This window comes from Callorhinchus milii, unplaced genomic scaffold (assembly GCF_018977255.1).
Source record: "Callorhinchus milii isolate IMCB2004 unplaced genomic scaffold, IMCB_Cmil_1.0 Scaffold9, whole genome shotgun sequence".
NCBI lineage: Eukaryota > Metazoa > Chordata > Chondrichthyes > Chimaeriformes > Callorhinchidae > Callorhinchus > Callorhinchus milii.
Window position 1 is genome coordinate 16,066,060 of NW_024704750.1, and position 22,386 is coordinate 16,088,445.

At 39.8% G+C, this 22,386-nt stretch overlaps 1 protein-coding gene across 2 annotated transcripts; it reads right to left on the bottom strand.

Annotated features, from left to right (window-relative positions):
- Positions 1–2,900: 2,900 nt before the first annotated feature.
- LOC103178497 (F-box only protein 34) lies at positions 2,901–9,070 on the bottom strand. 2 transcript variants are annotated; one of them, XM_007893279.2, is made up of 3 exons: positions 8,936–8,972; positions 7,712–7,775; positions 2,901–5,652 (listed from the first exon to the last, which is right to left on the bottom strand). In XM_007893279.2, exon 3 carries the CDS (start codon positions 5,640–5,642, stop codon positions 3,450–3,452), a length of 2,193 nt encoding a protein of 730 aa, XP_007891470.1. In that variant the 5' UTR covers positions 5,643–5,652; positions 7,712–7,775; positions 8,936–8,972; the 3' UTR covers positions 2,901–3,449. The 2 variants fall into 2 exon arrangements, with proteins under 2 accessions (XP_007891470.1, XP_007891471.1); XM_007893280.2 differs by lacking the exon at positions 7,712–7,775 and having other exon boundaries at positions 8,936–9,070.
- Between the last annotated feature and the right edge of the window lie 13,316 nt (positions 9,071–22,386).

The window sequence follows — 22,386 nt, forward strand, 5'->3', positions numbered from 1 at the left end:
CAGAGCTGGGGAATATTGCTGGTCATGGCACAGATGTGGGGTAGAAAGGACAGTTGAGTTACAAGGGCAAGGTACCGGACTGGCTCAGTGGAGTGTGCATCCTTGGATAGTGATGCTGTCAGTGCCTCAGAGCCAATCAGGAGGTCCTCAGTCTTGTTGATGTTCAACTGTAGAAAGTTAGCTCTCATCCAGCACTTGAACGTCTGACAGTGGTCTTGGGAGTCAAAGTGGAGACAGAGAGATAAGAGTTGGGTTTCATCCGCATACATGTGGAAGTTGATCTAAATCTAAAATTAATAGGAAAGTTCAACCTTTAGCATTGTTAGATGAGTAATAATCTAGGCCCTCAAAAAATAGCAAATTCATTAGTCACTCAGCTGTGGGTGGGGTATTGGGCATCTTTTGAAGAGCACAATTAGAACATCACTACTCTTACAAAAATCTCTACCTACTCATGTTATTGTTGCATATTGGAAACGAATTCATTTAATATTAAGTGCTTTCCACAAAACATCACCAAGAAGGCAAAACAACCCTAGTGTCAAAATAAAAGGGCAATACTGGTCCAAAATATACATCATGTAGTGCTGATACCATAAATCCATCACACAGGAACTGCAGTAGAGCACGATCACTTAGAATTCCTGTAGGTTACTGGCGTATAGCCACATTTTGGACTTCATTATAGCTTTAGGCAAGGTGCAGCTATGTGAGAAATGTTCAAAAGATTAGCAGCACATTTCAGGATATAACTGAATGAAAAATGGGTGGAAAAAAAACAAAAGATGAAGTCAATGCTGTAGTGAAAAGTAAACTGTAATCAACTCTTTATTAACAAAGGGAATATTTGGAGTCTGATACAGCTTCCAACACAATATTGATAAACGTTTCCTGGAAAGAAAGGCTACTGAAACTTCTAATCCAGAAGAGGGGTACAATGAACTTCTATAATAGGTACCAAACCATTTACAACCAGGGATATTTATAAGCCTTTGATTTTACAATTTCACATTTGAAACTATAAAATTGTAAGTTAAAGTACATGACAACAGCTATGCAACTGTATAGTAACTGTTCAGATTTAGAGAGATGCTTGTATTATCCAGCTCTCAAAGTTTGTTTGGGAGTAAGAAGCAAACTTATTTAAGAGACGCATTCTGGAGCAAAACTAGGTGCAGACATACAAGTTACCGAGAATCTGCAGCAACCAGGTGAGCATTTTTAGGCACTATCTCAAAAACATTTAAGTGCACTGGTGACCAAAAGGTGGTTTAAAAAAAAAGCAGGTCTCCATTACAATTTACTGCATTTAAATTAATATTTTCCTATAATTTATTAATTTTAAAGTGACATAGGAAAATATCAATTGCAAAAAGAAAACCTTAGTTGCACTCATCAGGAACATACTTGGTGTGTACTTTGACTCGTCAGTCATGTATCTCAAGCTTTTAAAGATAGCATTTAGGGAGTTCTAAAGACTTGTTTTGCAAAAGGAACAAATACATCCAACAATCCTGTTGCCTTCTGGAAACAGTAAAGAAACCACAACCTTTAAAAGGAAGAGGCACCATTCTTTGTACAGGATAAATAGGCTCAATAATCATCTTGACCACCACCATTTGTTTAAATTTTTAAGACATGTTCAATAAATGCAGTTAGAGTACAATATTTTTTTAAAAAAAACAATCTGCTGTTCTCCCTCGGGATCTCACCAAAAAAATAAGCCTCTCGTACCTTGGTCTTAAATTTAGATAGATTTGTTGATCTAAACGAATCACCACTGATTTTTTAAAAATGTTTACCCATGAATCATGCTATGCAATCAAATGCAGTCATCGGGCAGGTGCTTTTTTTTTTAAAAAAGGGATAGAAAAAGAGAAAGGAAACAGGAAAACATTTTTTAAAACTGATTTTCAAATTCACATGGGGCTCACGATTGTGACTCAAAGGATAAAACCACTGGGCTGTGGTTTTAAAGTTTTGCTCAGATATCTTTCTTGATCAAGGTTTAAAAACAATTACGGAAGGTGGGTGGGGGTGGGGGCGGAAAGAGAACCAGATCTTTTTGCACCTTAAACATTTTAGAATACCAAGCCGAGGTATGGCTTTTTTTGTAGAAAATGAGTTTTGTTCCTGTCCAGCAAAAAAATCCATGATGCTAAATACAGCTGAATGCAAACATACTTTTACACAGTCTAATGTTAATATATCTGGAAGCTGGACTCCAATCTAGTTAGGTATGAACATGGGTTAATCTTATTAAAACATCCACCTCATAACTGCTTTAGAACAAAAGGTGCACAATTCTGATACTAAAATTGTTTCAATTTAAATGAGTATTAAACAGATGTGGTCATTTGTTGAATAAATACAATTGGTACAGAAGTGCTTGATGTACTTTTAAGAAACCAAAGGGCCTATGTACCAAGTAGAAATACTTGCATTAAGCAAAATACAGTAAACTTCCTCATAACTTGTCACTCCAAGGGAGAAAAGGGGTGGAGGGGAAGTCAGTGACGAGTTATCTGGAGTGGTGGGTTACGCATATGTATAAATACATAAATGAATGTGGCTGGGATGTTGACAGCATGATGTCTTAAGTGGTAGTGATAAGTTGAGCCACAGTGGAGTTATCAGGAGTTTACTGTATCTGTTTCTACCTGTTGAAAACACTCAGTACACAGTGAATTTTTAATAGCCATCTGTTACTCCAAATAAGATTTATGAAATGGACAGATGAAAGAAAATGCATTCCACTGAGTGATCTTCTACCAGGGCTAAGTGACGACTCCCAAATAGCTTTGTGACACATCAATCCAAAGCAAACAGTGCTGCTGTACACTCAGACGAAATTGAACACTCAAACCACGTTATTGAAAAAAATTTCAAGCAATTCCATGTTTTTCATAACTTGTAATTTTACATTGCTAATAAAATGTATCTGCTATTTATTGCATGTATTCACTTGCCTTGACATCACATAGCAAGAATTCACTACTTTAATTCTAAAACTGTCCAGATAGTCCATTTTATAGGATGTACAAGGATAAGGGTTTTTCCTCCTCACCAAAAAGATTTTGCATTTTCATTCAAATGTAATTTTACGTGGCATTTACAAACGATTCAAAAGAAAGACCGACATTCAAAACTGACTAACTGCCACACTAACATAGCTGTGCTCTAGTGGTTCAGTTGTTGTGCCAACTACATTTAACAGCACAAAACTATAAACCGATAAAACACATGATATAGCAAATACTGCGCTTCCCTCACAGCTTACGGCTGCTAAAGTTCTGTACATGCGGGCTCATAAGCCAATATGATCATACTGTACAATGTAAACAGTGCAGGACTGACAAAATATTCCAATTTCTACAGGAAGCAGAAGATCCAACAGGAATTCTCTCAAGCTCAGGTCAGGCTAAAGCAGATCTACCATTTAAAAAAAGTCACACTCCCTCTCCATTCTTCTTCTTTACCTTTTCACATATTTGTTGAATGTGATTACAAGACTGCACCCAATTATTATCATGAAGTCCAATTTTACACCCAGGTGAATCTTTCTCTGCTTGCCAGCAACACATCCAGTATGAGCGTCCATAAGGTAAGACTTTGTAGTAGGGTTTCGAGTGCCACCGACATGGGGACACATCCCCTTTGGAGTAATGCTTTCTACACTGCTTGCATGGGTCGTCTTTGTATCGTGGGTCACGGACCCAGAGGGAATCTGTTGCTCGAATGCCATAGTTTTCTATAATGAACTTAAAGTAATGGCACGTGCATTTAAGAGCTGCCAGGGTCCTGGTAGGGAGGAACATGAAAATCTTCACCATAATGTGGTGAGGCAAAAAGGCCATGTACTGCCGAGGCTCAAGAAGCTGCTGGATTTTGAAACGCATTTCCAAGAACTCATGAGATACCTGCCTTCTTAGAGGAAAGGTTTCTGTAAATAAAGGGCTTGAGGTTTCAACAGATGAGTACAAACTAGGGCAGCTCTCTTCCAGGAAACCGGCACCCTCAAAGGCTCTTTTATTAGCAGGCAGAGTGTCATATTTGTCCTGTGCAACCTCCTGGATTTCTTCAGTAGTTTTTTCATTTGAATCCAAGTTTTCAACATGGGACTGTGCAAGTGTGAAAAACAATTCTCCTGGAGGCGGTTCCTCACAGGAACTAATCTCTTCCGGGCAAGATCCAGTTACTGATGTAAATTCCGCCTCTTCATTCAGTCTCATAGCAACGTCTTCATCCACCACACTAGATACCAACTCTTTATTTACACGAAAATCATTCGGATACTCGCCAACACTAATCCCTGGCAAAATACAGTTTGATACAAACCTATTGTCCATTTCCCAACAAAAGGAGGGCATGCTACAATATTCCATTTGCATCCCATCATTACTGGAAACTCCTTTGGTGCGCTTCCGGAATGGTTTTGTTTCTTTGCAAGTTGGAGTAACTTTATTAGGAAGATCCAACATAGCACCAGAAAGATTAATACCCAGAGCATGTGCAATGTCCTTGCAGGATTCAGTGCAAGCAGTGGAGGTATGGCTCATGCTTATACAGCTGTGGTGTCGTTCATTACTTTCAACAAGATCATTGGAGAATCTGGATACCTCAGGGGAAGTTCTAACCACCTCGTCGCTGCTGGGTTTCTGCTCTGACTGTTGTGGACCAGTCAGCAAAACCCTTCCCACCCCTCTGCGGAAGCTGTTGTTCCTCGACAGACTCTCTCCATTCCTTTCATGCTGGTTTTTCAAACATTCGGATTCAAGTCTAGCTATAACTTCTATAACTCGCACACACTCACCCTGCGTCTTATTCTCAGTGGGCCTTTTGTGGTTGAAACAAAAATCTGATCCTGCGGCTGAAATGGCTTCTGGAGATGGGGATGTTCCTGTCGAATGCCCAATACTTGGCATGTTAATATTGGAGTTTAAGATTTTGGTACAGTCTGGGAGGAGAGCATTTGCTCTTTGTTCTAGAAGAGCCACCATTTCTGCTACAGAAAGGGAGCTACTATGACACAACCCATCACTATTTATTGATGCATTCTCCTCACTACTACTGGTTGTTGGAGGTGACTTTCTGTCACCTTCCTTTCCATTCTCCTTTACTCTATTTGGTTGAACTTTTATTTTCTCCAAATCAACAGATTTCTTTCGACGTTTGGCTGTTGTGACATCTGTATCCCAATTGCCTTTTATTTTCACAGATCCTGTCCTGTTACTTTGCTGTGCTGCAAAGAATGCAATTTTCTCCTTAGTGTTACCAGGTTTTATTACGGCCCAAATATCTAGTAGAACCTCCCCTTCTTCCTGATGAATCGAAGGAGGCAAAGTAATTTTGGACATTCGTTTCTTCCTTCCCTTAAAGGTAGCATTATCGGATGGATTCTTCATATTGCACATTTTATTTTGAGAGTTGATACCAAAGGGTCTTGGGCACCATAAACTGATGTGAGATGCCACAGTGTTAACTGTAATGGATTCACAAGAGGACTGTTTGGTGTAGGTGGCCTGACATCTTTCAACTCTTACTGTCGCATGTTGGCTTGAATGAAGGCCTCCAAAAGATTGTTGGCTTGGTTCTAGAGAGACATCTTTCTTTGGAAGCTTTGGATACGGCTTAAGGTGCATAGTGGCCAACCTATAGGTAAAAATGGGGAATAGTTATTGTATAGTTGGAAACTTGATTTTATATTTTAAAAATCAAGGACCAGATACACTGTAACACTTTCAGACTTAATACTGCATTGTTCTGAACGCAAGGCGATTTTGTTTTTGCCTTAAATGACATTTTCAAAATTGTCACTTACCCTACAATCACCAACTAAGCAAAAACGGAGTATGCCACAGGGGCTGCTGGATGCCAATAAAAAAAATCCAGGGATAAGAATTGTAAAGTTGTGGACTTATGCCCAAGAGATGCAATTTCTATGTAGTTAATCATGTAATGTGCACCTTTTCCAACTTTGATTTTTTTGCTGGTATTGCAAATCAAGTGAACCCATGGTGGGTGGGGGGGGAAGAGATAGTCAGATCGTTATTATTTATACAAAACATTTTTATTGACTTTATACTGACCACATTACAACTTTTACTCCCCCTTTTCAAATACTACTATGAAAATTTATGTTAGTGGTGGTGGGGGCTAGTGTTCCTTATAAAGTAATTTAAATATTCAGAACAATCTAGTAACTATGATACAATTTGGAAAATCTGAGGCAACAAGAAACAATTATTGAATCAACCTTCACTTTACTTAGTTAAATTTACTGTCACTTTGTATCACTTTGCATCAGAATTCATACAACACCAATGGCAGTTTTGTATTCCTTGAAATCTTTTTGGGTTGTATCTGTATTCAAGCATCTTGTTGAAGTTTATTTGGTCAAACTTCCTAGTGCTTGAAAAACATTTTTACCCAACGTTTTTGAGATGATTTCAAAAAAATACTCTAAAAGGACATCTTATTGGAATGAAGCTCTGCTACAATCACCATCTTACTATGGCATTTATAAAACATTTGCTAATCTATTAAATTGGGGTCTGGTAATGCACCCACAAATACTATCTGGCAGCTGAATGGCCCACCCCAGATAATTAACATGGCACATTTCCAAGCTCCACCATCCAGGATTTAAAATCCCAGAAGAATTTCCCTAGAGAATTCAAGAGCTTATTGTGAGAGCATTTTTCTTTACTAGATTTGGCATAAACAGGTTTTATCCCTGAAAAGCTTGGATCCAGAGCCAAAGGTTAGGTCTGTCTACACTGAAGCAGCCATGGACTTATGACTGTAAAATGCTGCATTACAGAAAGACTCCTAGCATCTTAATGTGCAACAGATGTACTTATCTGTGGACACTCTCTTAATGTAGATCAGACTGAATTGAATTGGAAGGATTCCATAAAGTGCAATAGCTCCAGCAGCGCAAGCTGCCACTCAAATGCACCAAGGCAACCATGTCCTTCGCTTGTAGAATCCTGGAATGCCCTGAGGAAGCTGGTGGTTGATGTGGTCCTGTATTACTGGAACACAACAATTATATATATTGGAAATTGTGATCTATTCATCTGGAATATGAACCATGTGCCAGTTACATGTTAAGCCACAAATCCATCAAGATTGTTGTACTCCTATCTAATAACTAATTCTTCACATCTGTGAATAAAATGTATTCTGTTCAGTCTAGTCCACCACCCCAAAAAATCTAAGGAAGCTTTCTCTTCAGTTGGAAACGGAACTCAAAAAATATTAACTGAATTGTACTTTACCTGAAAAATTATATTTCACCCACAAATATACAGTCAATTCACTTTACAGTATATTCTGTGAAGCGCTTTGAGAGTTTGAGAAGACGTGAAAAGCACCATGTTAAATGCAAGGATTATTATTATTATATTAGTGCCCTCTTACTCAGGGAGGAAGAAGGAAATCGAGGGCAGTTTGAACAGTTTCTTTAAGGATTGCATCTTTCAACACAACTCTCTTGTCACATCCGATATTATCCGGTCCATACAGTCCCCCACTTTAAAACTAACAATGTAGTCGAATAGATCAAAAAAATATTTTTGAAATATGTGCATTTCCATTCCTGTTGCTTTTCAACAAAGCAAAACCAATAAACAGATTAAATCACATTACAGTATACCAATGTTTTTAAACTGTCACTGTTTACAGTAAAATCCAGTGCAAATCACACCTTCATGTCTCTTTTGGATCCTTGGATAAAGTGGAGCAACTTGTATAAGGGGAATTGAGTGTACCTGGTTAGAAAAAATAGGGGGAAAAAGATTCACTAGTAGCAAGTTGACCATTTTCAATCTAGTACAATCCAAGTATACTTTTATACCATAAAATAGTTAGTTTTTCCATAGGCTACACAAAATGTACTACTTATTTGTTCCAAACTCTCCACTATGTGTAAAGGTGACTATATAAAGGCAAGTTTTTGTTGTTGTTCACCCAACTCACTGTCTGGAGGAAATTCTGCATAGATACTTCACAAGTATTCATCTCCACTACTGAAGCACAGCTTTCAACCTTTAACTGATTATTTGTTTCTCAGTTTGTATCTATCCTTTTAACCTCTAAATGAATGCTACTAGTTTTTTTTTAAAAAAACAGTCAATTAACACTTTATTAAGAGGGCATAGGTCAGTGTTGCAAATAGCAATTTCAGGACATACACCGCAAAAGATTTCTTTACACAGAGGGTAATTAAAAACTGGAACAGGGTTACTAGAAATGATGCTGCAGCCAGAATGTTGGACTCTGAAGAAATAGCTTGATGCTATATTGGGAAGACAATAACATGACAATTCTGGAAGGAAGATATCACTGGGCTGAAAGAACTTCATCCAAATCCATTTTGTTATCAGCCTGGATGTTGATATTTCAACATTTGATTTTTTTCTCTATTTAGGTCAGAGGATTGATTGTTTAGCAACACATCACACAGGTACTGCCTGTAACCTCAGGTGGATAATAACAGAAGGCAGGATTTGGACCACTGAATTTAATTGAAAATAGAAACCATGATAATGAACTCATTTCCCCCTCGAATTTCCTTCTTTCATGCCTACAATACATAACTTCTTATAACCCAATGCATTTCTAGATTAAATATCACTGCTGTGGCTGTACATGCAGTGAAAGCATATACGAGCAAGAGACAGCCCTCCTAGCCCCACTTACACTTTAAAACCTGTATGGTAACAGACCCAAGTTAACACAACTTCCTGTGACCATAACCCAACACTTTTATTGTGAGTGGAAAGAATAATATTCATTAATCAGAAGGTGTTCCAGACATTCACTATTGCTGAACACTGTTACTTGTAACAATTGTGCATCAATCAGCTACCACAAAAGCTTTTTGTATTTCCACTCTGGCATCCTATGAATTAAATATTCAGTTACTTACAGTTTAGCTTTAGTGAAATTGGATGCACTTTTTGTTGTTGCTCCGTTTGTTACTGCTCCTCTATAGGTGGATTTTATTGAAGTCCTTGCCAGAGACAATTCCAATGTAAGGCACACTGTCAGTTGCTTCACTATTTCCTACATTCTGAAACCTGGCATGACTTCTGACCACTATATCACCCCGACATCTTGCTGTATCATCTTCAGAGATAAACTGAAAAAAAAGAAAAGAACATTACAACACTGTCCCGCCTGGGGGAGAAGGGGGAGGGAAGAAAATCTCTGAAATATAAAACTAAATTCAGCTGCTACACACAGCTGTTAATTCTTTCATATTTTTCCCTGTCTATCGCTTCTTATATCTGTAGACAGGTAATAAAGGTTGTCAGGATAGGAATAAAAGTTTTATCACCACTACTAATTTATTTATACTGGAAGGAAACAAGACACTCTCCTTCAATCCCTAGGGAAGACCAAAGAGTTAAAGCATAATCTGGGAAAATCCACAGCTACAACATAGCCAAACACGGTTCCAAATGATCTAACTGTTTAATGGTTAAAAATAGCTTGCGGTCAAAATTAAACAAAACCAACAAAGCCTTTAGAAAGCTAATCAGCCCCCATTACCCTCTTGCTAACGAAAATATACGTAGGCAGGATGATAAAAGCAGTACAAACACTCTTTAAAGGCTCAGTTACTAGAGCACAAATTGCCAGCACATTGTTTTATACTGCACTCTCTGGAGACCTAGAGACCAGCACTGCATTTCACAACAAGAGTAAAGGAATGCTACACTACTCAATATTATACAAGACTTTGGGTCTCAATTTAAATTCAGTGCAGATTCTCGACAAAAACACATTCTACTCGCTTGCTTCTACACCCCAGGCGTTGCAACACCTCTGTAGTCCAACATTAATCGCTCTGCAGCAAGCACACATACAAGCACTCACCTTAAAGAGATATCTGCAGACACATTCAGTCAAGATTGACAGTCATATGCCTGAATGTATCCAATCAAACACTGCATGACTATATACGGCTCAGCTTGCTTGTGAACAAAGTGACAGCCTCCCAGGATGCTGATTACATTCTTGCCACTCCACCCACAGCTCTACAAAAATAGGCAGGCCTCTGGGTCTGGAATTTCTCAGCAGCAATAGTCAACTGATAAATGAAGGTCCAAACCTACAGACTGTTGGCAAGCTATTTGCTTTAGGTGTAACCCTCAGCTGATGACAGGAGATTAACTTCTTTGTCAGATGGGTCTCAAAGCAAGGCACCATTAACTGCTTGCTCACCTAACCAACCTACTAAAGTATTGGGAAAAAAAACGATAAAATAAAGGGATAAACTGGAAACATTTCAGAGTAATATTAAAACTGTCATTAGTTGTGTGTACCTGTAGCAGTTTGAGTATTTTCTATTAGCTTTAATCTTTGATAGTTTTAATATTTGCCGCATAATTTATACTAATCTGTCTGAAAAAGTGGAATCAAAAATAATATATTTTTATTCTGTTTTGAATCAACTTTAAGCTTTTCTTTCCCCATCAAAATCCAAAAACAAGTATCCTATCTTGATGTGAATGTGGCAGCATCTGTCATCAGTGGGAACTTCATGGTCAAGCCTGATCCTTTTCACAACTGGCATTTATACTTTCCAGCATAAATTCACTGGGTAGCGATCACAGGTCATAGGTGATTTTATTTCTCTGTCTTTAAGCTTAAAGTACAGGTGGGTGGGGGATTACTAAAAACAAAGAGCAACTTCTCACATATTACTTATTAGCTGCAATCGTCTGCAACTTCTATATAAAACGTGGAGTCCTGTAGCTCAGTGGTTAAAGCACTCGCCTCTCAAGCGACAGACCTGGGTTCAATTCCCGGCAGGGCGAAACCTTGGGCAAGTTTCCTTAGTCCACACACCCCTCCCTCAAGAAAAAAAACAATAATAAATTGGTCACTTCAATCCACGACTGTTTGTGGGACAGTGTTGTGTGCAATTGGCTGCTGCGTTTCGCCCACAAATACATTCAATTCACTCTACAGTATATTCTGTGAAGCGCTTTGAGACATCTAGAAGTTATGAAAAGCGCTATATCAAATGCAAGGATTATTATTATATAAATGTTATCTCGAGAGTACAGAAGATTATTCAAGTATTGCTATATTTACCATTAGTTAAAAGGACTGTTTTTTCTTCAGCCTATGGGGAACCAGCAGCTAGCATTATACATGTATAGAACTGAGCTCCTGCCAAATGAAAAATCTTCAAATTCACAACAACTGTGCAACTTCCTCAGCTGAAATTTAGAAACCTGGTACGCAAGCTCATTTCCTGACAGCACACTAGTCCTAGAAAGTTCTGGATCTTAATACAGTCACTGCAATAGTTGTTGGAACTCCAAATAGGTTTTCCCTAAAGTGCTTCAACTGAAAGCAGATTTACTCGATAGTTTTACACAACTGCCAGAAGATATACAGTTTGTCCAAGTTATTAACTTTGTTGCAAAATTGATGTTAACTCACAACCTATTACTATATCATATCTAAAATTGTGATAAAGACAGGGATGGTGTGGAAGAGCCTCTAACCCATTCAGTCGCAATTGAACATGCAATGCTATGAAGAAACTAAGAGAAATGCAGCAGCCAGTAAGTTGCGCACAACAATATCGCACAAACAGTCAAGGAACGAGAAGTATGTCATTGATATAGAATAACTGACCAATCATATGATGAGGGTCAAAAATAATTCAACTTTGTTTTCTCTCCAAGGTCAACAGAAGTTTTATGTAATCCACATTCAGCATTTAAATTGTATAGTCACGACATGAGGATTTTTAACAAAAAAACAAAAGCCTAATTCATCTCCCAAGCAAATAATTTCAGGACTTCAATCATGCCTGTTGTCATCAATATGTTGCTCACCAACTTCCAAAGACCCCCCCCCCCCACCCACCATAATCATTCTGAGCAACCTTGCTGTTTGGAGGTTATTACAAATGACAGCTGCTTGATTTCCAATCTTTTCACTCTCATCCTTACACAGCATACAGGAATGTGCCAACGCAGCAGAAGTTTAAATTAACCTATTCCCCACACTAACAGTTGTAGATAAATGTAGAAACTGTTTTCTTTAAAATCACAATGCCTTAAAAACACAGCAGAAAATTGGAAGGGTAATAACCCCAAATTAGCCAGATCTGTTGAAAAACCAAAATGTGTAACAAAAAACGACAAGCTGGATATTACATTTTCTAAAAGATCTAAAAATCTACATCTCATTATATACAGTAGTTCATTTTGTACCAAGCATAGAATGCAATTCCATCCCCTTCCTCTTCATTTTACATTGCATTACTTCACACCAGATTATTCATCCAGGTGACAGGATGGGCATACGTCTCAAACAGCTCCACCAATGGCACTCCTCAGCCAGTTACTTGGAGAAGCAAGAACATGTATTGGGATGATTTGCCCACTGATCTTCCCTTGCTCAGAGCAAGCACCTGGCCTAACTCCTCCCACACAGTGGCGTTACAATTAGTAAGTCCACATGAAAATGAATTCTTGCCTTTGGCTAAAGCATATTCCATCATATCATCAGCAGAGAATCCATCAATCACTGTAATGCCTTAAAATCTTTTATTTCATTCTAATTTCTGCAGTAGGAAAGTTCACAGCACTCCAGGGCACAATTGATGCCTGGCTCATGAATAGGAATTGAAAGGAGACATTTCACCAATCCTTTCCACTTGGCTCGCAATAACTGGGCAAACCGAAAGAGAAAAGCCTGAATGGGTAAGGTGGTCCAAGATGAAAAAGCAATTGAAAGCACATTGGTGCGTTGTACTGGCTTTAGCTGGTTCAATCCCTCCGCCTCATAGCCTCCTCGTGTAACTTTACATCCCATCTTAAGACCCATCTCATTCTCCATGCCAATGATCATCTCCCCCTTTACTCAGTGTCCAACCCTGCCACTATGCAGCACTCAGGTGCTACCCTGCATGAAGGGCACTATATAAATGCTTTGGGGTCCTAATTTCTATGAGCACAAAAGCAAATCACATTGGTTCCACTTTGCAGTCACAACTCTGCACTACTCCAGAAGCATTTAACAAACGATTCTTGTAACTATATAGACAATAAAAGGGAATTTAAGGATTCATATTCAGAATCTAGAAACACTATTTCTGTTTATACCAATATTTCCCCAGTATTTCAATACGAATAATAGCTTCAGAAATTAGGCTGCTGGAACTCATCCAGTGATTCTGTACCAACAGTGCCAACAAAACATTCTGATAGTACATCTTGTGTTTACTAAAATCAGATTCTGAAATTAAAAAATGAACTGTTTAGTCACCTATGACCTGACAATATATTGAGGGGGGGGGGGGGAGATGGGGGAAGAGAGTTGGAGAGAGAAGGGCGAACAACTTGAAATAACAATTTTTATTTCCCAACATTCTCCAAACACCCAATAGAATACTGCTTTCATGTTTGCATTCAGATTAAGTGGCACAAACCTCAGTCAGGAAATATAAAGAAGAAATGCACAATACTTGCTAACACAGTATCTATTAAATCAACTAAGCTAAAGTTATTCAGAAAATGATCTTCTGGAAACTATCTGGTACATATCCTCAATACTGGAACACAACTGAATCAAGTTCCAGGATTCACAACGCTTATTATAATAGCCCTAAATCTAGTCAATGGATCTCAAACTGTGGTGATATTCACTGTTGCTAGGAAAAGAGCACCCATATAAAAATGAAGATTTAGACAACAGTGTTACTGGTGTTGAACAGAGAGGAAATGTGAAATTGTTTTAGCATTAGCACAAGAATGTGAAGAGTTTGCAATGGGAAGTTCACTCCAAAGTGAAAGCCAGCCAGATTCGCACCAAATCTCTCGGCCCCCAGAGATTAGCAAATTGATTGAAACAAAATTGTTTGAATGGATAACAAATGTGAAGGAAACTTGTGTAGTTATCTGAAGAGAGTCTAATCACATGATTAGGAAAGTTTGCATGGATCAGAATCTCCGTTTCAGTCAAACAAATACCAAGCAATTGAATTATATTCAGCACTAAAATAAACATTGTGCTCAGTGCAAGTAGCCTTTCACAAGTCAGTTAATTTTAGGATCCTGTGACACCACACAAACTTCATTAACATTTAACATCAAGTTATTAAATATTCAAGGATGAAGTAACAAACTGATGTAAAATGACTCTAGTCTTTACAAGGCTCCAATGGGCTTGTCAAAATTTCCTCTCGCAAAATGATATTTCATGAACAGCTGCAACACTACAGAAATATCACTTTTATATAAAATATTGCTACCAATGTAGAATTCATCACATTTGGAATGCAATGACCTTACTTCAGGCTACCTTAACATCAAATCAACCAGCCTACATTAACTTTTAAATATTCTAGTGCACAAGGTGCTGATAACATCTAAATTCACTTACAAATGACTAAACAACGTATAAACCAAATATGCATCAATACGTTCTTTGGATAGATACCACATATTAGTATATTGATATCTCCTCTAAATCAGTACATCTATTGTTATGACTACTTCTGACATTATAAATGATACAAGACACTCAGTCACTCAATCCACGGCTGTTTATGGAACACTGGTGTGCACAATTGGCTGCCGTATTTTGCCCACAAAATACAGTCAATCCACTTTACATACATTCTGTGAAGCACTTTCAGTCGTCTCAACGACGTGTTAAAGGGCCGTATTAAACGCAAGGATTATTAGTATTATCCATTTCTAGATTTGTTGTAAAGTGCAACTCACTATTCACCAACAAAAATAGCGATCACACTTTATAGTAATCTGTGAAGCTCCAGGAGATGACCCCCAATGTGAAAGATTGGAATAAATGCAAATATTATTATTGCATTCTTCCAAAGCTCAATGGATAAATAAATAATATGTAGTATTGAAGAATAAATTTAAGGAAGATCTTAATACAATCCCCAGTCTGTGCTGAGTTAACTGATCCCAGCCAGGAGCCCAGTGGTGGGGGGGCATTATAGCTGGGAAAATGAGAATATGGGGGGGGAATCATCCACCATAAAGAGCTGTAATTTCTATAATGGTAAACTTTAGGGAAATTGTAAAAATATCAAGCTGTGCAAATCAAGTTTTGTTAAAAATAACAAAAGTCATAGTCATGTTTTCCAGTAACTGAACTATCCATTACCAGGAACTAAATCGTATGTGTGTCCGTCTGGCACAGTGTTAGCACTCTTGCCTCTGAATCAGAAGGTTGTGGGTTCAAGCCCCACATCAAAACTTAGAATCGCATCGTCTATGGTAACACTCCAATTCAGTGCTGAGGGTGTGCCGCATTGTTGGACGAACCATCCTTTGGGTGAGACGTTAAAAACCGAGATCCCATCTGCCTGTTCAGGTGGATGTTAAAGATTCCATGGCTCTATTTGAAAAGAGAAAGGAGTTTCTTCCAGTGTCCTAGCCACGAGTCCCCCAAATAAAATTGGTCACTCACTTTATGGGACATTGCTGTGCGCAACTGGCTACCCCTTTTTGCCCACAAAACAGTCAATCCACCTTACAGCACATCCTGGGAGATGTCTCAATGATGTAACAACAACACCATTACATTTGTATAGCGCCTTTCATGTTGGGAGGACGTCCCAAGGCGCTGGAGGCTATATCAAATACAAGGATTATTATTATTTATCTTTTCTTACACTATTCTGTGATCACAAGCTAACAGTCAAGCTATTCTCGCTAACTGCATTAACTAAACAATTGCCTCTACCTTTAACATAAGTCTTCACACCACCTCCAAAAGTAACAGCATCAGGGACAGCCCACAAGGATAAAAGGTTTATCCTTGTTTCTAGGTGAGATAGTTGCCATTTTTTTCTCAAATTAGTAAATTCACCATATACTGAGGTACTGAGCATAAAAATAAAGGTCTGAGGGTTTGACTACTGGACTGTGGCGACAGTCAATCTTAGAAGGGCAGCAGTAGAGCAACACAATCAGTAGCCCACAATTGAGAAGGAAGTAGCACACACCTCAAGAAAAGGTCATTTCTGCTCCTGAACATCTCTCCTTCTCTAAAGTGCAAACAACTACAACAACAAATTGCATTTATATAGCACCTTTCACATTGGGAGGACGATCAAGGCAAGAATAGGGATCAAGGCCAGCTGTGATGTCTCCACAACCAAAGAGCTGCCTGGTACTCGCTGTCCAATCTTATACATGAAGAATGACATACAGTGAGTTTCAAAGCTTCTAACTTCTCTAGCCAGAATTATACCCCAACACGGGATCGCCTTCACACAAGGAAAACGTGGTGCAAATTCATATGTTGCTCAAGTAACATCCAAGACAACATAATAATGTGCAATGGTACTAAACTACACAAAACTGAACTTACTAAGTTCACGGAATTCACAAAAGCCGTTTACAACAGCTATTCAATATGTAAAGCTGTTTACAGCATCTGAAAAAAATGACAATTACTAGTAACCTTGCTTGACATGTTTAATTATGTACTGCCAAATTCACAAAACTCCATTTTAAATGATTACATAAGCATAGATAATATGGCACTCACTATAAACCATTCACAAGTGGGCAAGCCCGAGTAATGCACTGTTGTTCATTGGTTACCAAACATACACTCAGTATTGTTCTCCAATAATTGCTGTAAAACCCAACAGTGTGCATTATATAACACTGTTCATTTTCAGAGCAATCCTCATTTTCAGTTTACACAAAAAAGTCCACACATCTGCAGAGTGCTCAGCATCCCAACCTTACTCAATTCAACTAGAAGGAAACCACAACAAAAGGTTAAAAACAGGTATTTCTGTCATAAAATGTCAATGGTTTCAGAAGTTCTAATTTATTTAAATGTTCCAATAAGCATACTCAAAAAACATTCTTTTATAAACTTGCATACCCAACTACACACACGTAGAATCCTGTAGCTCAGTGTTTAGAGCACTCAAAGAGACCTGGGTTTGATTCCCGGCAGGGTGAAAAGTTTCCTTACTCCACACGCCTCTGTTTACCTATCAGTAAGTAGGAACCCAGTTGTTAGTCGATTGGTAGATCGCTTTTCCGGGGTAATAATTCCTTCAAAAAAAAAGTAAATTGGTCACTTCAATTCACGACTGTTTGTGGGACACTGCTGTGCACAATTGGCTGCCACGTTTTGCCCACAAAATATACAGTCAATTCACTTTACAGGATATTCTGTGAAGCGCTTTGAGACATCTAGAAGATGCGTTAAGGCACTGTATCAAATGCAAGGATTATTATTATTATCATCAAGCCATACCCATCTCCTGCAGAGACACCCATACACTAGCAACACTGCACCTGGGCTAAAAGGAAAAAAATCATTAAAATAATATGCAGAAAACACAGTAGTGAACTCATTATAGCAAGAGATCTAAATGTCACAATCATGTAAATAAAAAATTGAGAAGTCCCCGATCACATTAACCAATGAATGGAATTACACTGCACCTTTTAATTCACACACCAACAGCTATTGATGAGGAATCAGCAAAATTCAGTCAACCTTGTGTTAATTCTCAATTTATACTGAAGGCCACATTAACCAGAATTGGTCTTGAAAATACCAGAAACTCATTTCACACACAAGTAGCAAAAGCTAAACTTTCAGTCTAGAATAAAATTAAATATATAAGTTTTTTTCCCCATTTTGACATTCCAAGACTAATTATGGAAAGAGCTTTTATCAATCACAGTAAAGTAGGTAATTTGACACTTCATTATCTTCTGCGAGTGTTATGTCCCATGACAAACTGAATTGTTCCGAACAAATTGTAAAATGAGCCTTCCTTTTTAAAAAAATACACAAAAGTGTGCACCTCTCTCAAAAGAAACTAACCAGTAGAGAACATTCAGTTTATCCATCAATGCGGTTCCCATTAACAGAGCTGTGGAAAAAAAGTAAGAACAATCTCTACTTTTATGACCTTCACAGCCCCCCAAACAACCAACCATTCATGAGTGAATTCAATCTTGAACTGTCCGTACTGGGAAGAGATACATTCCTTCCCACGCAAGCAGAAGACGGGGAAAAATACAAAAATGCAAAACGAACAGTTTAAACAACTGAGGACTTAAAGTGCAACAAACGGAGGTGACCATAGGGTCCGAAATTTTGTTTCGCCCACAAAATAGTCGATTCACTTTACAGTATATTCCGTGAAGCGCTTTGAGACTCTCGAAGACGCCAGAAGACGCTCTATCAAATGCAAGGACTGTCACACGCAACAAATGCATCAGATTCCAGCGCGCTTATCGCACAAATGTAATAAAAGCGAGCTGACAAGTGGGGAGGGGGATGGCAAAGCAGCACCGAAAAAAAAAAAAATCATAATCTGTATGACAACGCAGTAAAGAAAGAGACGTTTAGCCCGAAACCAGGATGTGGCATTTTATGACCTGAACTGGAAGGGCGTTGAGGTGAATGTTTGTTTTGGTTGTTTTGGGGGGGAAGAGAGAGAGAGAGAGGGAGAGAGAGAGGAGGGGCGGGTGGTGAGAGAAGAGGATTGCAGGTCCTATCTGCAGTGTCAGCGGTTACCTTTCGTGTAAGGTGAGCCGAGGGGTGTGGGGGGGAATGCGACCGAGAAGAGTCCTGGACAGCGGTCGATGGGGGTGTCAGGGAAAAAAAAAAAGGATTTCAGCAAATATTTTTTTTTTTTAGTCCACGATTGAATCCCGAGGAAGCGATCTGGACGAGCGAGCAATAATAATAACAATAATAATAACAATAATAATAATAATGATAACAATAATAATACCAAGTCCCGAGCCTGAACCCCGGGGCAAAATAATGGGTCCGAGTTTTCTTCCCGAAAATCATTATTACAATCTGCCGCATTGAGCACAACAACAACGACGATAATAATAATAATAATAATAATAATAAATGAGGCCCGAAAAAAAAAAGCAGTTTTAAACGTCCTTGTTCGCGAACCGGTCAACCCGCCCGGCAACCCGCCCGCCCGCCCGCAGTCCTGGCAGCTTCACAGGTGCTGCGAGGAAAGAAAGCTCGAGGCTGCGGCCCATCTCTCCCTTCCCCTTCCCTTCCCCTCCCACCACACACACACACACACACACACACACACCGCGGCCGCAACCGTTGGGTTTTTCTTTTTAAATTTTAAACGCCAACAGCTGCTTATTCCAGAAACTTCGCCCGACCGACTGGACCGGACCGACAGGGCAGGGAGTGACCGAGATAGGCTGCCGGGCAGGGAGGAGAGGGAGGAGAGGGAGGGAGAGAGGGAGAGGCCTGCTCCCTCAGCCCCTCCGACCGACAGAGCGAGCCCGCGAGGGTGTAGAGCAAAGGGCAGGCGGGGGGTTAGACCGGGATGTGGCGCTCGGCAACCGAACCCAACCGACAAGACCCACGGACAAGCGGCTTTTACCTGCGCCAAACACCGGACGTCGAGTGGATGTCTTCCCTGCTCTGCTCTCCTCTCCTACCTCCACTCTCCCCCCCGGCCCCCCCCGACCACCCCGCCCGGGCGCGGTCGGTCCTCACTGGGGGACTGAGTGAACCCGTATGTGTGAAAAGAGACGGAGAGAAACAGCCCGGGGTTTCCCGTAGCTTCGCCCCGTGTCCCGATCTGTTCGGCTCGAGCTCCGACTCTAACGTCTCCTCCGCCGCGGCGGCCGCCACTCCTCCTACTCTCTCGGGGGGGGGGGGGGGGGGGGGGAGGAGGGGGAGGAGACCAAACCGGTCTGCCAGTATCCCAGAGTGCAACAGCAGCTCGCGCAGCCTCAGTCCCGCGATCGTGGATCGAGTGTTCAGCCATACCAGCTGATCAGTTCCCAGGCCACGTGGTCAGATGGGGCGGGTTCACGCCCAATTGGGCGTTTTTTGTTGCTGTACTGGGCGTGATAAAACAACAGCTTTGGGCGGGTGCCTACTTTTTGCATTTACGATTGAAATCTGCAAAAAAAAAAGTTCCCCATTTGAAGTTTCAAAAGCACGAACCTAAATGGGCCGGTCTGGCACCCGCAGGAGGCAATGCATGAAATTGGCTGCCGCGTTCACTTTACCGTATATTCTGTGAAGCGCTTTGAGAAGTCTCGAAGACGTGATAAGGCGCTATATCCATTGCATGGATTATTATTATATTATTGGGCTACCTATGGGGCTAATATTTGGTTGAATTCAGCTACAAATGTATTATAATTTCCGATAATCCCTGGACATGAGGTAATTTGTGCACAGCCAGGAGGTGAGGTACCAATTTAGCTGGAAGAGGATTGTTGGCCAGGACAAATCCAGTTGGCATGAGGTTCCTCTCCAGGTTCCCCTTGAACACACAAATCCTCAATTAAAACCTCCCTTCCATAGGATAGCACCTTCAATGATGCAGTACACCCCAGCACTGGGTTGGAGTGTCATCTTAGACATATATGATTTCCAAGTCCCAACATGGAACTTGACCCCAACCTCCTGATTTAGAGGTAATATTTCTATCAATTGAGCCAGTCTGTTACTTTGTGCAGATGTAGATTAAACACAGAATCACATAGACTGTGCAGCACTGAAACAGGCTATTTAGCCCAACTAGTCTATGCCAATATTTATACTCCACATGAAGCTACACCCCTCCAAATCCTAAACATCTCTTTTTGGTTAATTATCACAAAAAAAACATAAGGTGGGCACTAAATATATCTGTGTTTCGTTCCTAATAATAAATTATTCTGGCATCGATCTAAGATCAATAGATGTTTAAAAACTAATGGGATTAAGGGATATAGGGATAGGGTGGGTAAATGGAGTTAGGTTAGAAGATCAGCCATGATCTTATTAAATGGCGGGGAGGCTCGAGGGGCTGAATGGCCTCCTCGTGCTCCTATTTCTTATATTCTTATGTTCTTATTTGATTACAGGCCTATCATGCTGAAACATCTCAAAGGACTGCAGAGATAATGGGTGTGAAGTGTGAGAGAGAATGTCTCACAGGGAATAAAAAAAATCTTCCAGAAAATAAAAGGTCTGAAATAAACTATTCTAGATTAATACTCACATTATTTCCAGTTCTCCAGTTTGGCAAGAAACAAAATAAGTAAATCATTTTATAATGGAACTGTTCTATACCTGAGGGGTGCAGGTTTTTCTTTACAAGACCTAAGAGGAGATAATAATTGTGATGCCTTTGAGAGCCTTTTGATATGAAGAAAAACATCAGTAACATTGTCTTGTGCTTGTTTTTCATTAGTCCGATTGGTGGGGGAGGGGGATGTCTAACCCCAGCAAATGTAAATTCAATATTTGTATTGTATTGATACCCAGAGAGATTCAAAGGCTTTACCAGCTGGAGATCTGTAGTGTTTACACTGCTGCAGACCTCAGACCAGAAATTCCATTGCATCGCTCACACACACACAAACACACACCATCCCCCTGTTGTCTGGGGATGGGAGAGATCAAAGGCTTACTCTGACATGGAATCAGGCTGTGCTAATACAGATCTGAGCTGGAGGTGTAAATCATCCTACCATTACAGTGAGGAGATTTACACTGGCCAATTTGTTCCAAAGTGGAGTTTTAACTCTGGCACTAAATATAATTCACAATATAAACAGGGCACCTTCATGTGTGAAAAAAAGATAATGGAAAAGGCCATATATAAATGGAGATATGAAGTTTATCCTTGCTTTTCGTTTCCACTGTGTCAGATGATATGATGTCTCCAGCAGTAAAAATTCCGTCAGAGGACAAAGGGTGTGGACTTCAAAAACTTCTTACGTCAGTGGCTCATGGCAATTTCCAATTAGAGATCAATTTGCCTAAAGAGAGATAGGGTAAGTGGGACGTCCCTCTGCTGTATAATAATAATCCTTGCCTTTGATATTCAGCCACTCTCCCCCAACCTCTGGAATTCCATCCCACAGTCACTCTGCCTCGACCTTCCTTAGCCTCCTTCAAGTCCCACCTCAAGACGCTCCTCTTTGACCATGCTATCGGCCAACCCTTCCCCTCCCCTCCCTTCTCCCCTCCTGACCCCAGCTTGGGTCTGATATGCTGTACTCTGTCCAGCGCCTTGGGATGTCCTCCCGACGTGAAAGGCGCTATAAAAATGTAATCTTGTTGTTGTTGATATAGCACCATATCATGTTGTTGAGACATCTCAAAGCCCTTCACAAAATATATTGTAAAGTGAATTGACTGTATATTTTGTGGGCGAAATGGGGAAGCCAATTGCGCACAGCAGTATCCCACAAACAGTCGTGGATTGAGGGATCAATTTTTTTAAAAAGGGCTTATTAACCCAAATTAAAACGGTTAACCCAGTTAACCATCCACAATCGACTAACAATCAGGTTCCTACTTACTGTTAGCTAAACAGAGGCGCTTGGAGTAAATAAA

Bases quoted from the DNA above. Each gene is read 5' to 3' on its own strand.
- LOC103178497 (XM_007893280.2), bottom strand. From the start codon at position 5,642: ATGCACCTTAAGCCGTATCCAAAGCTTCCAAAGAAAGATGTCTCTCTA.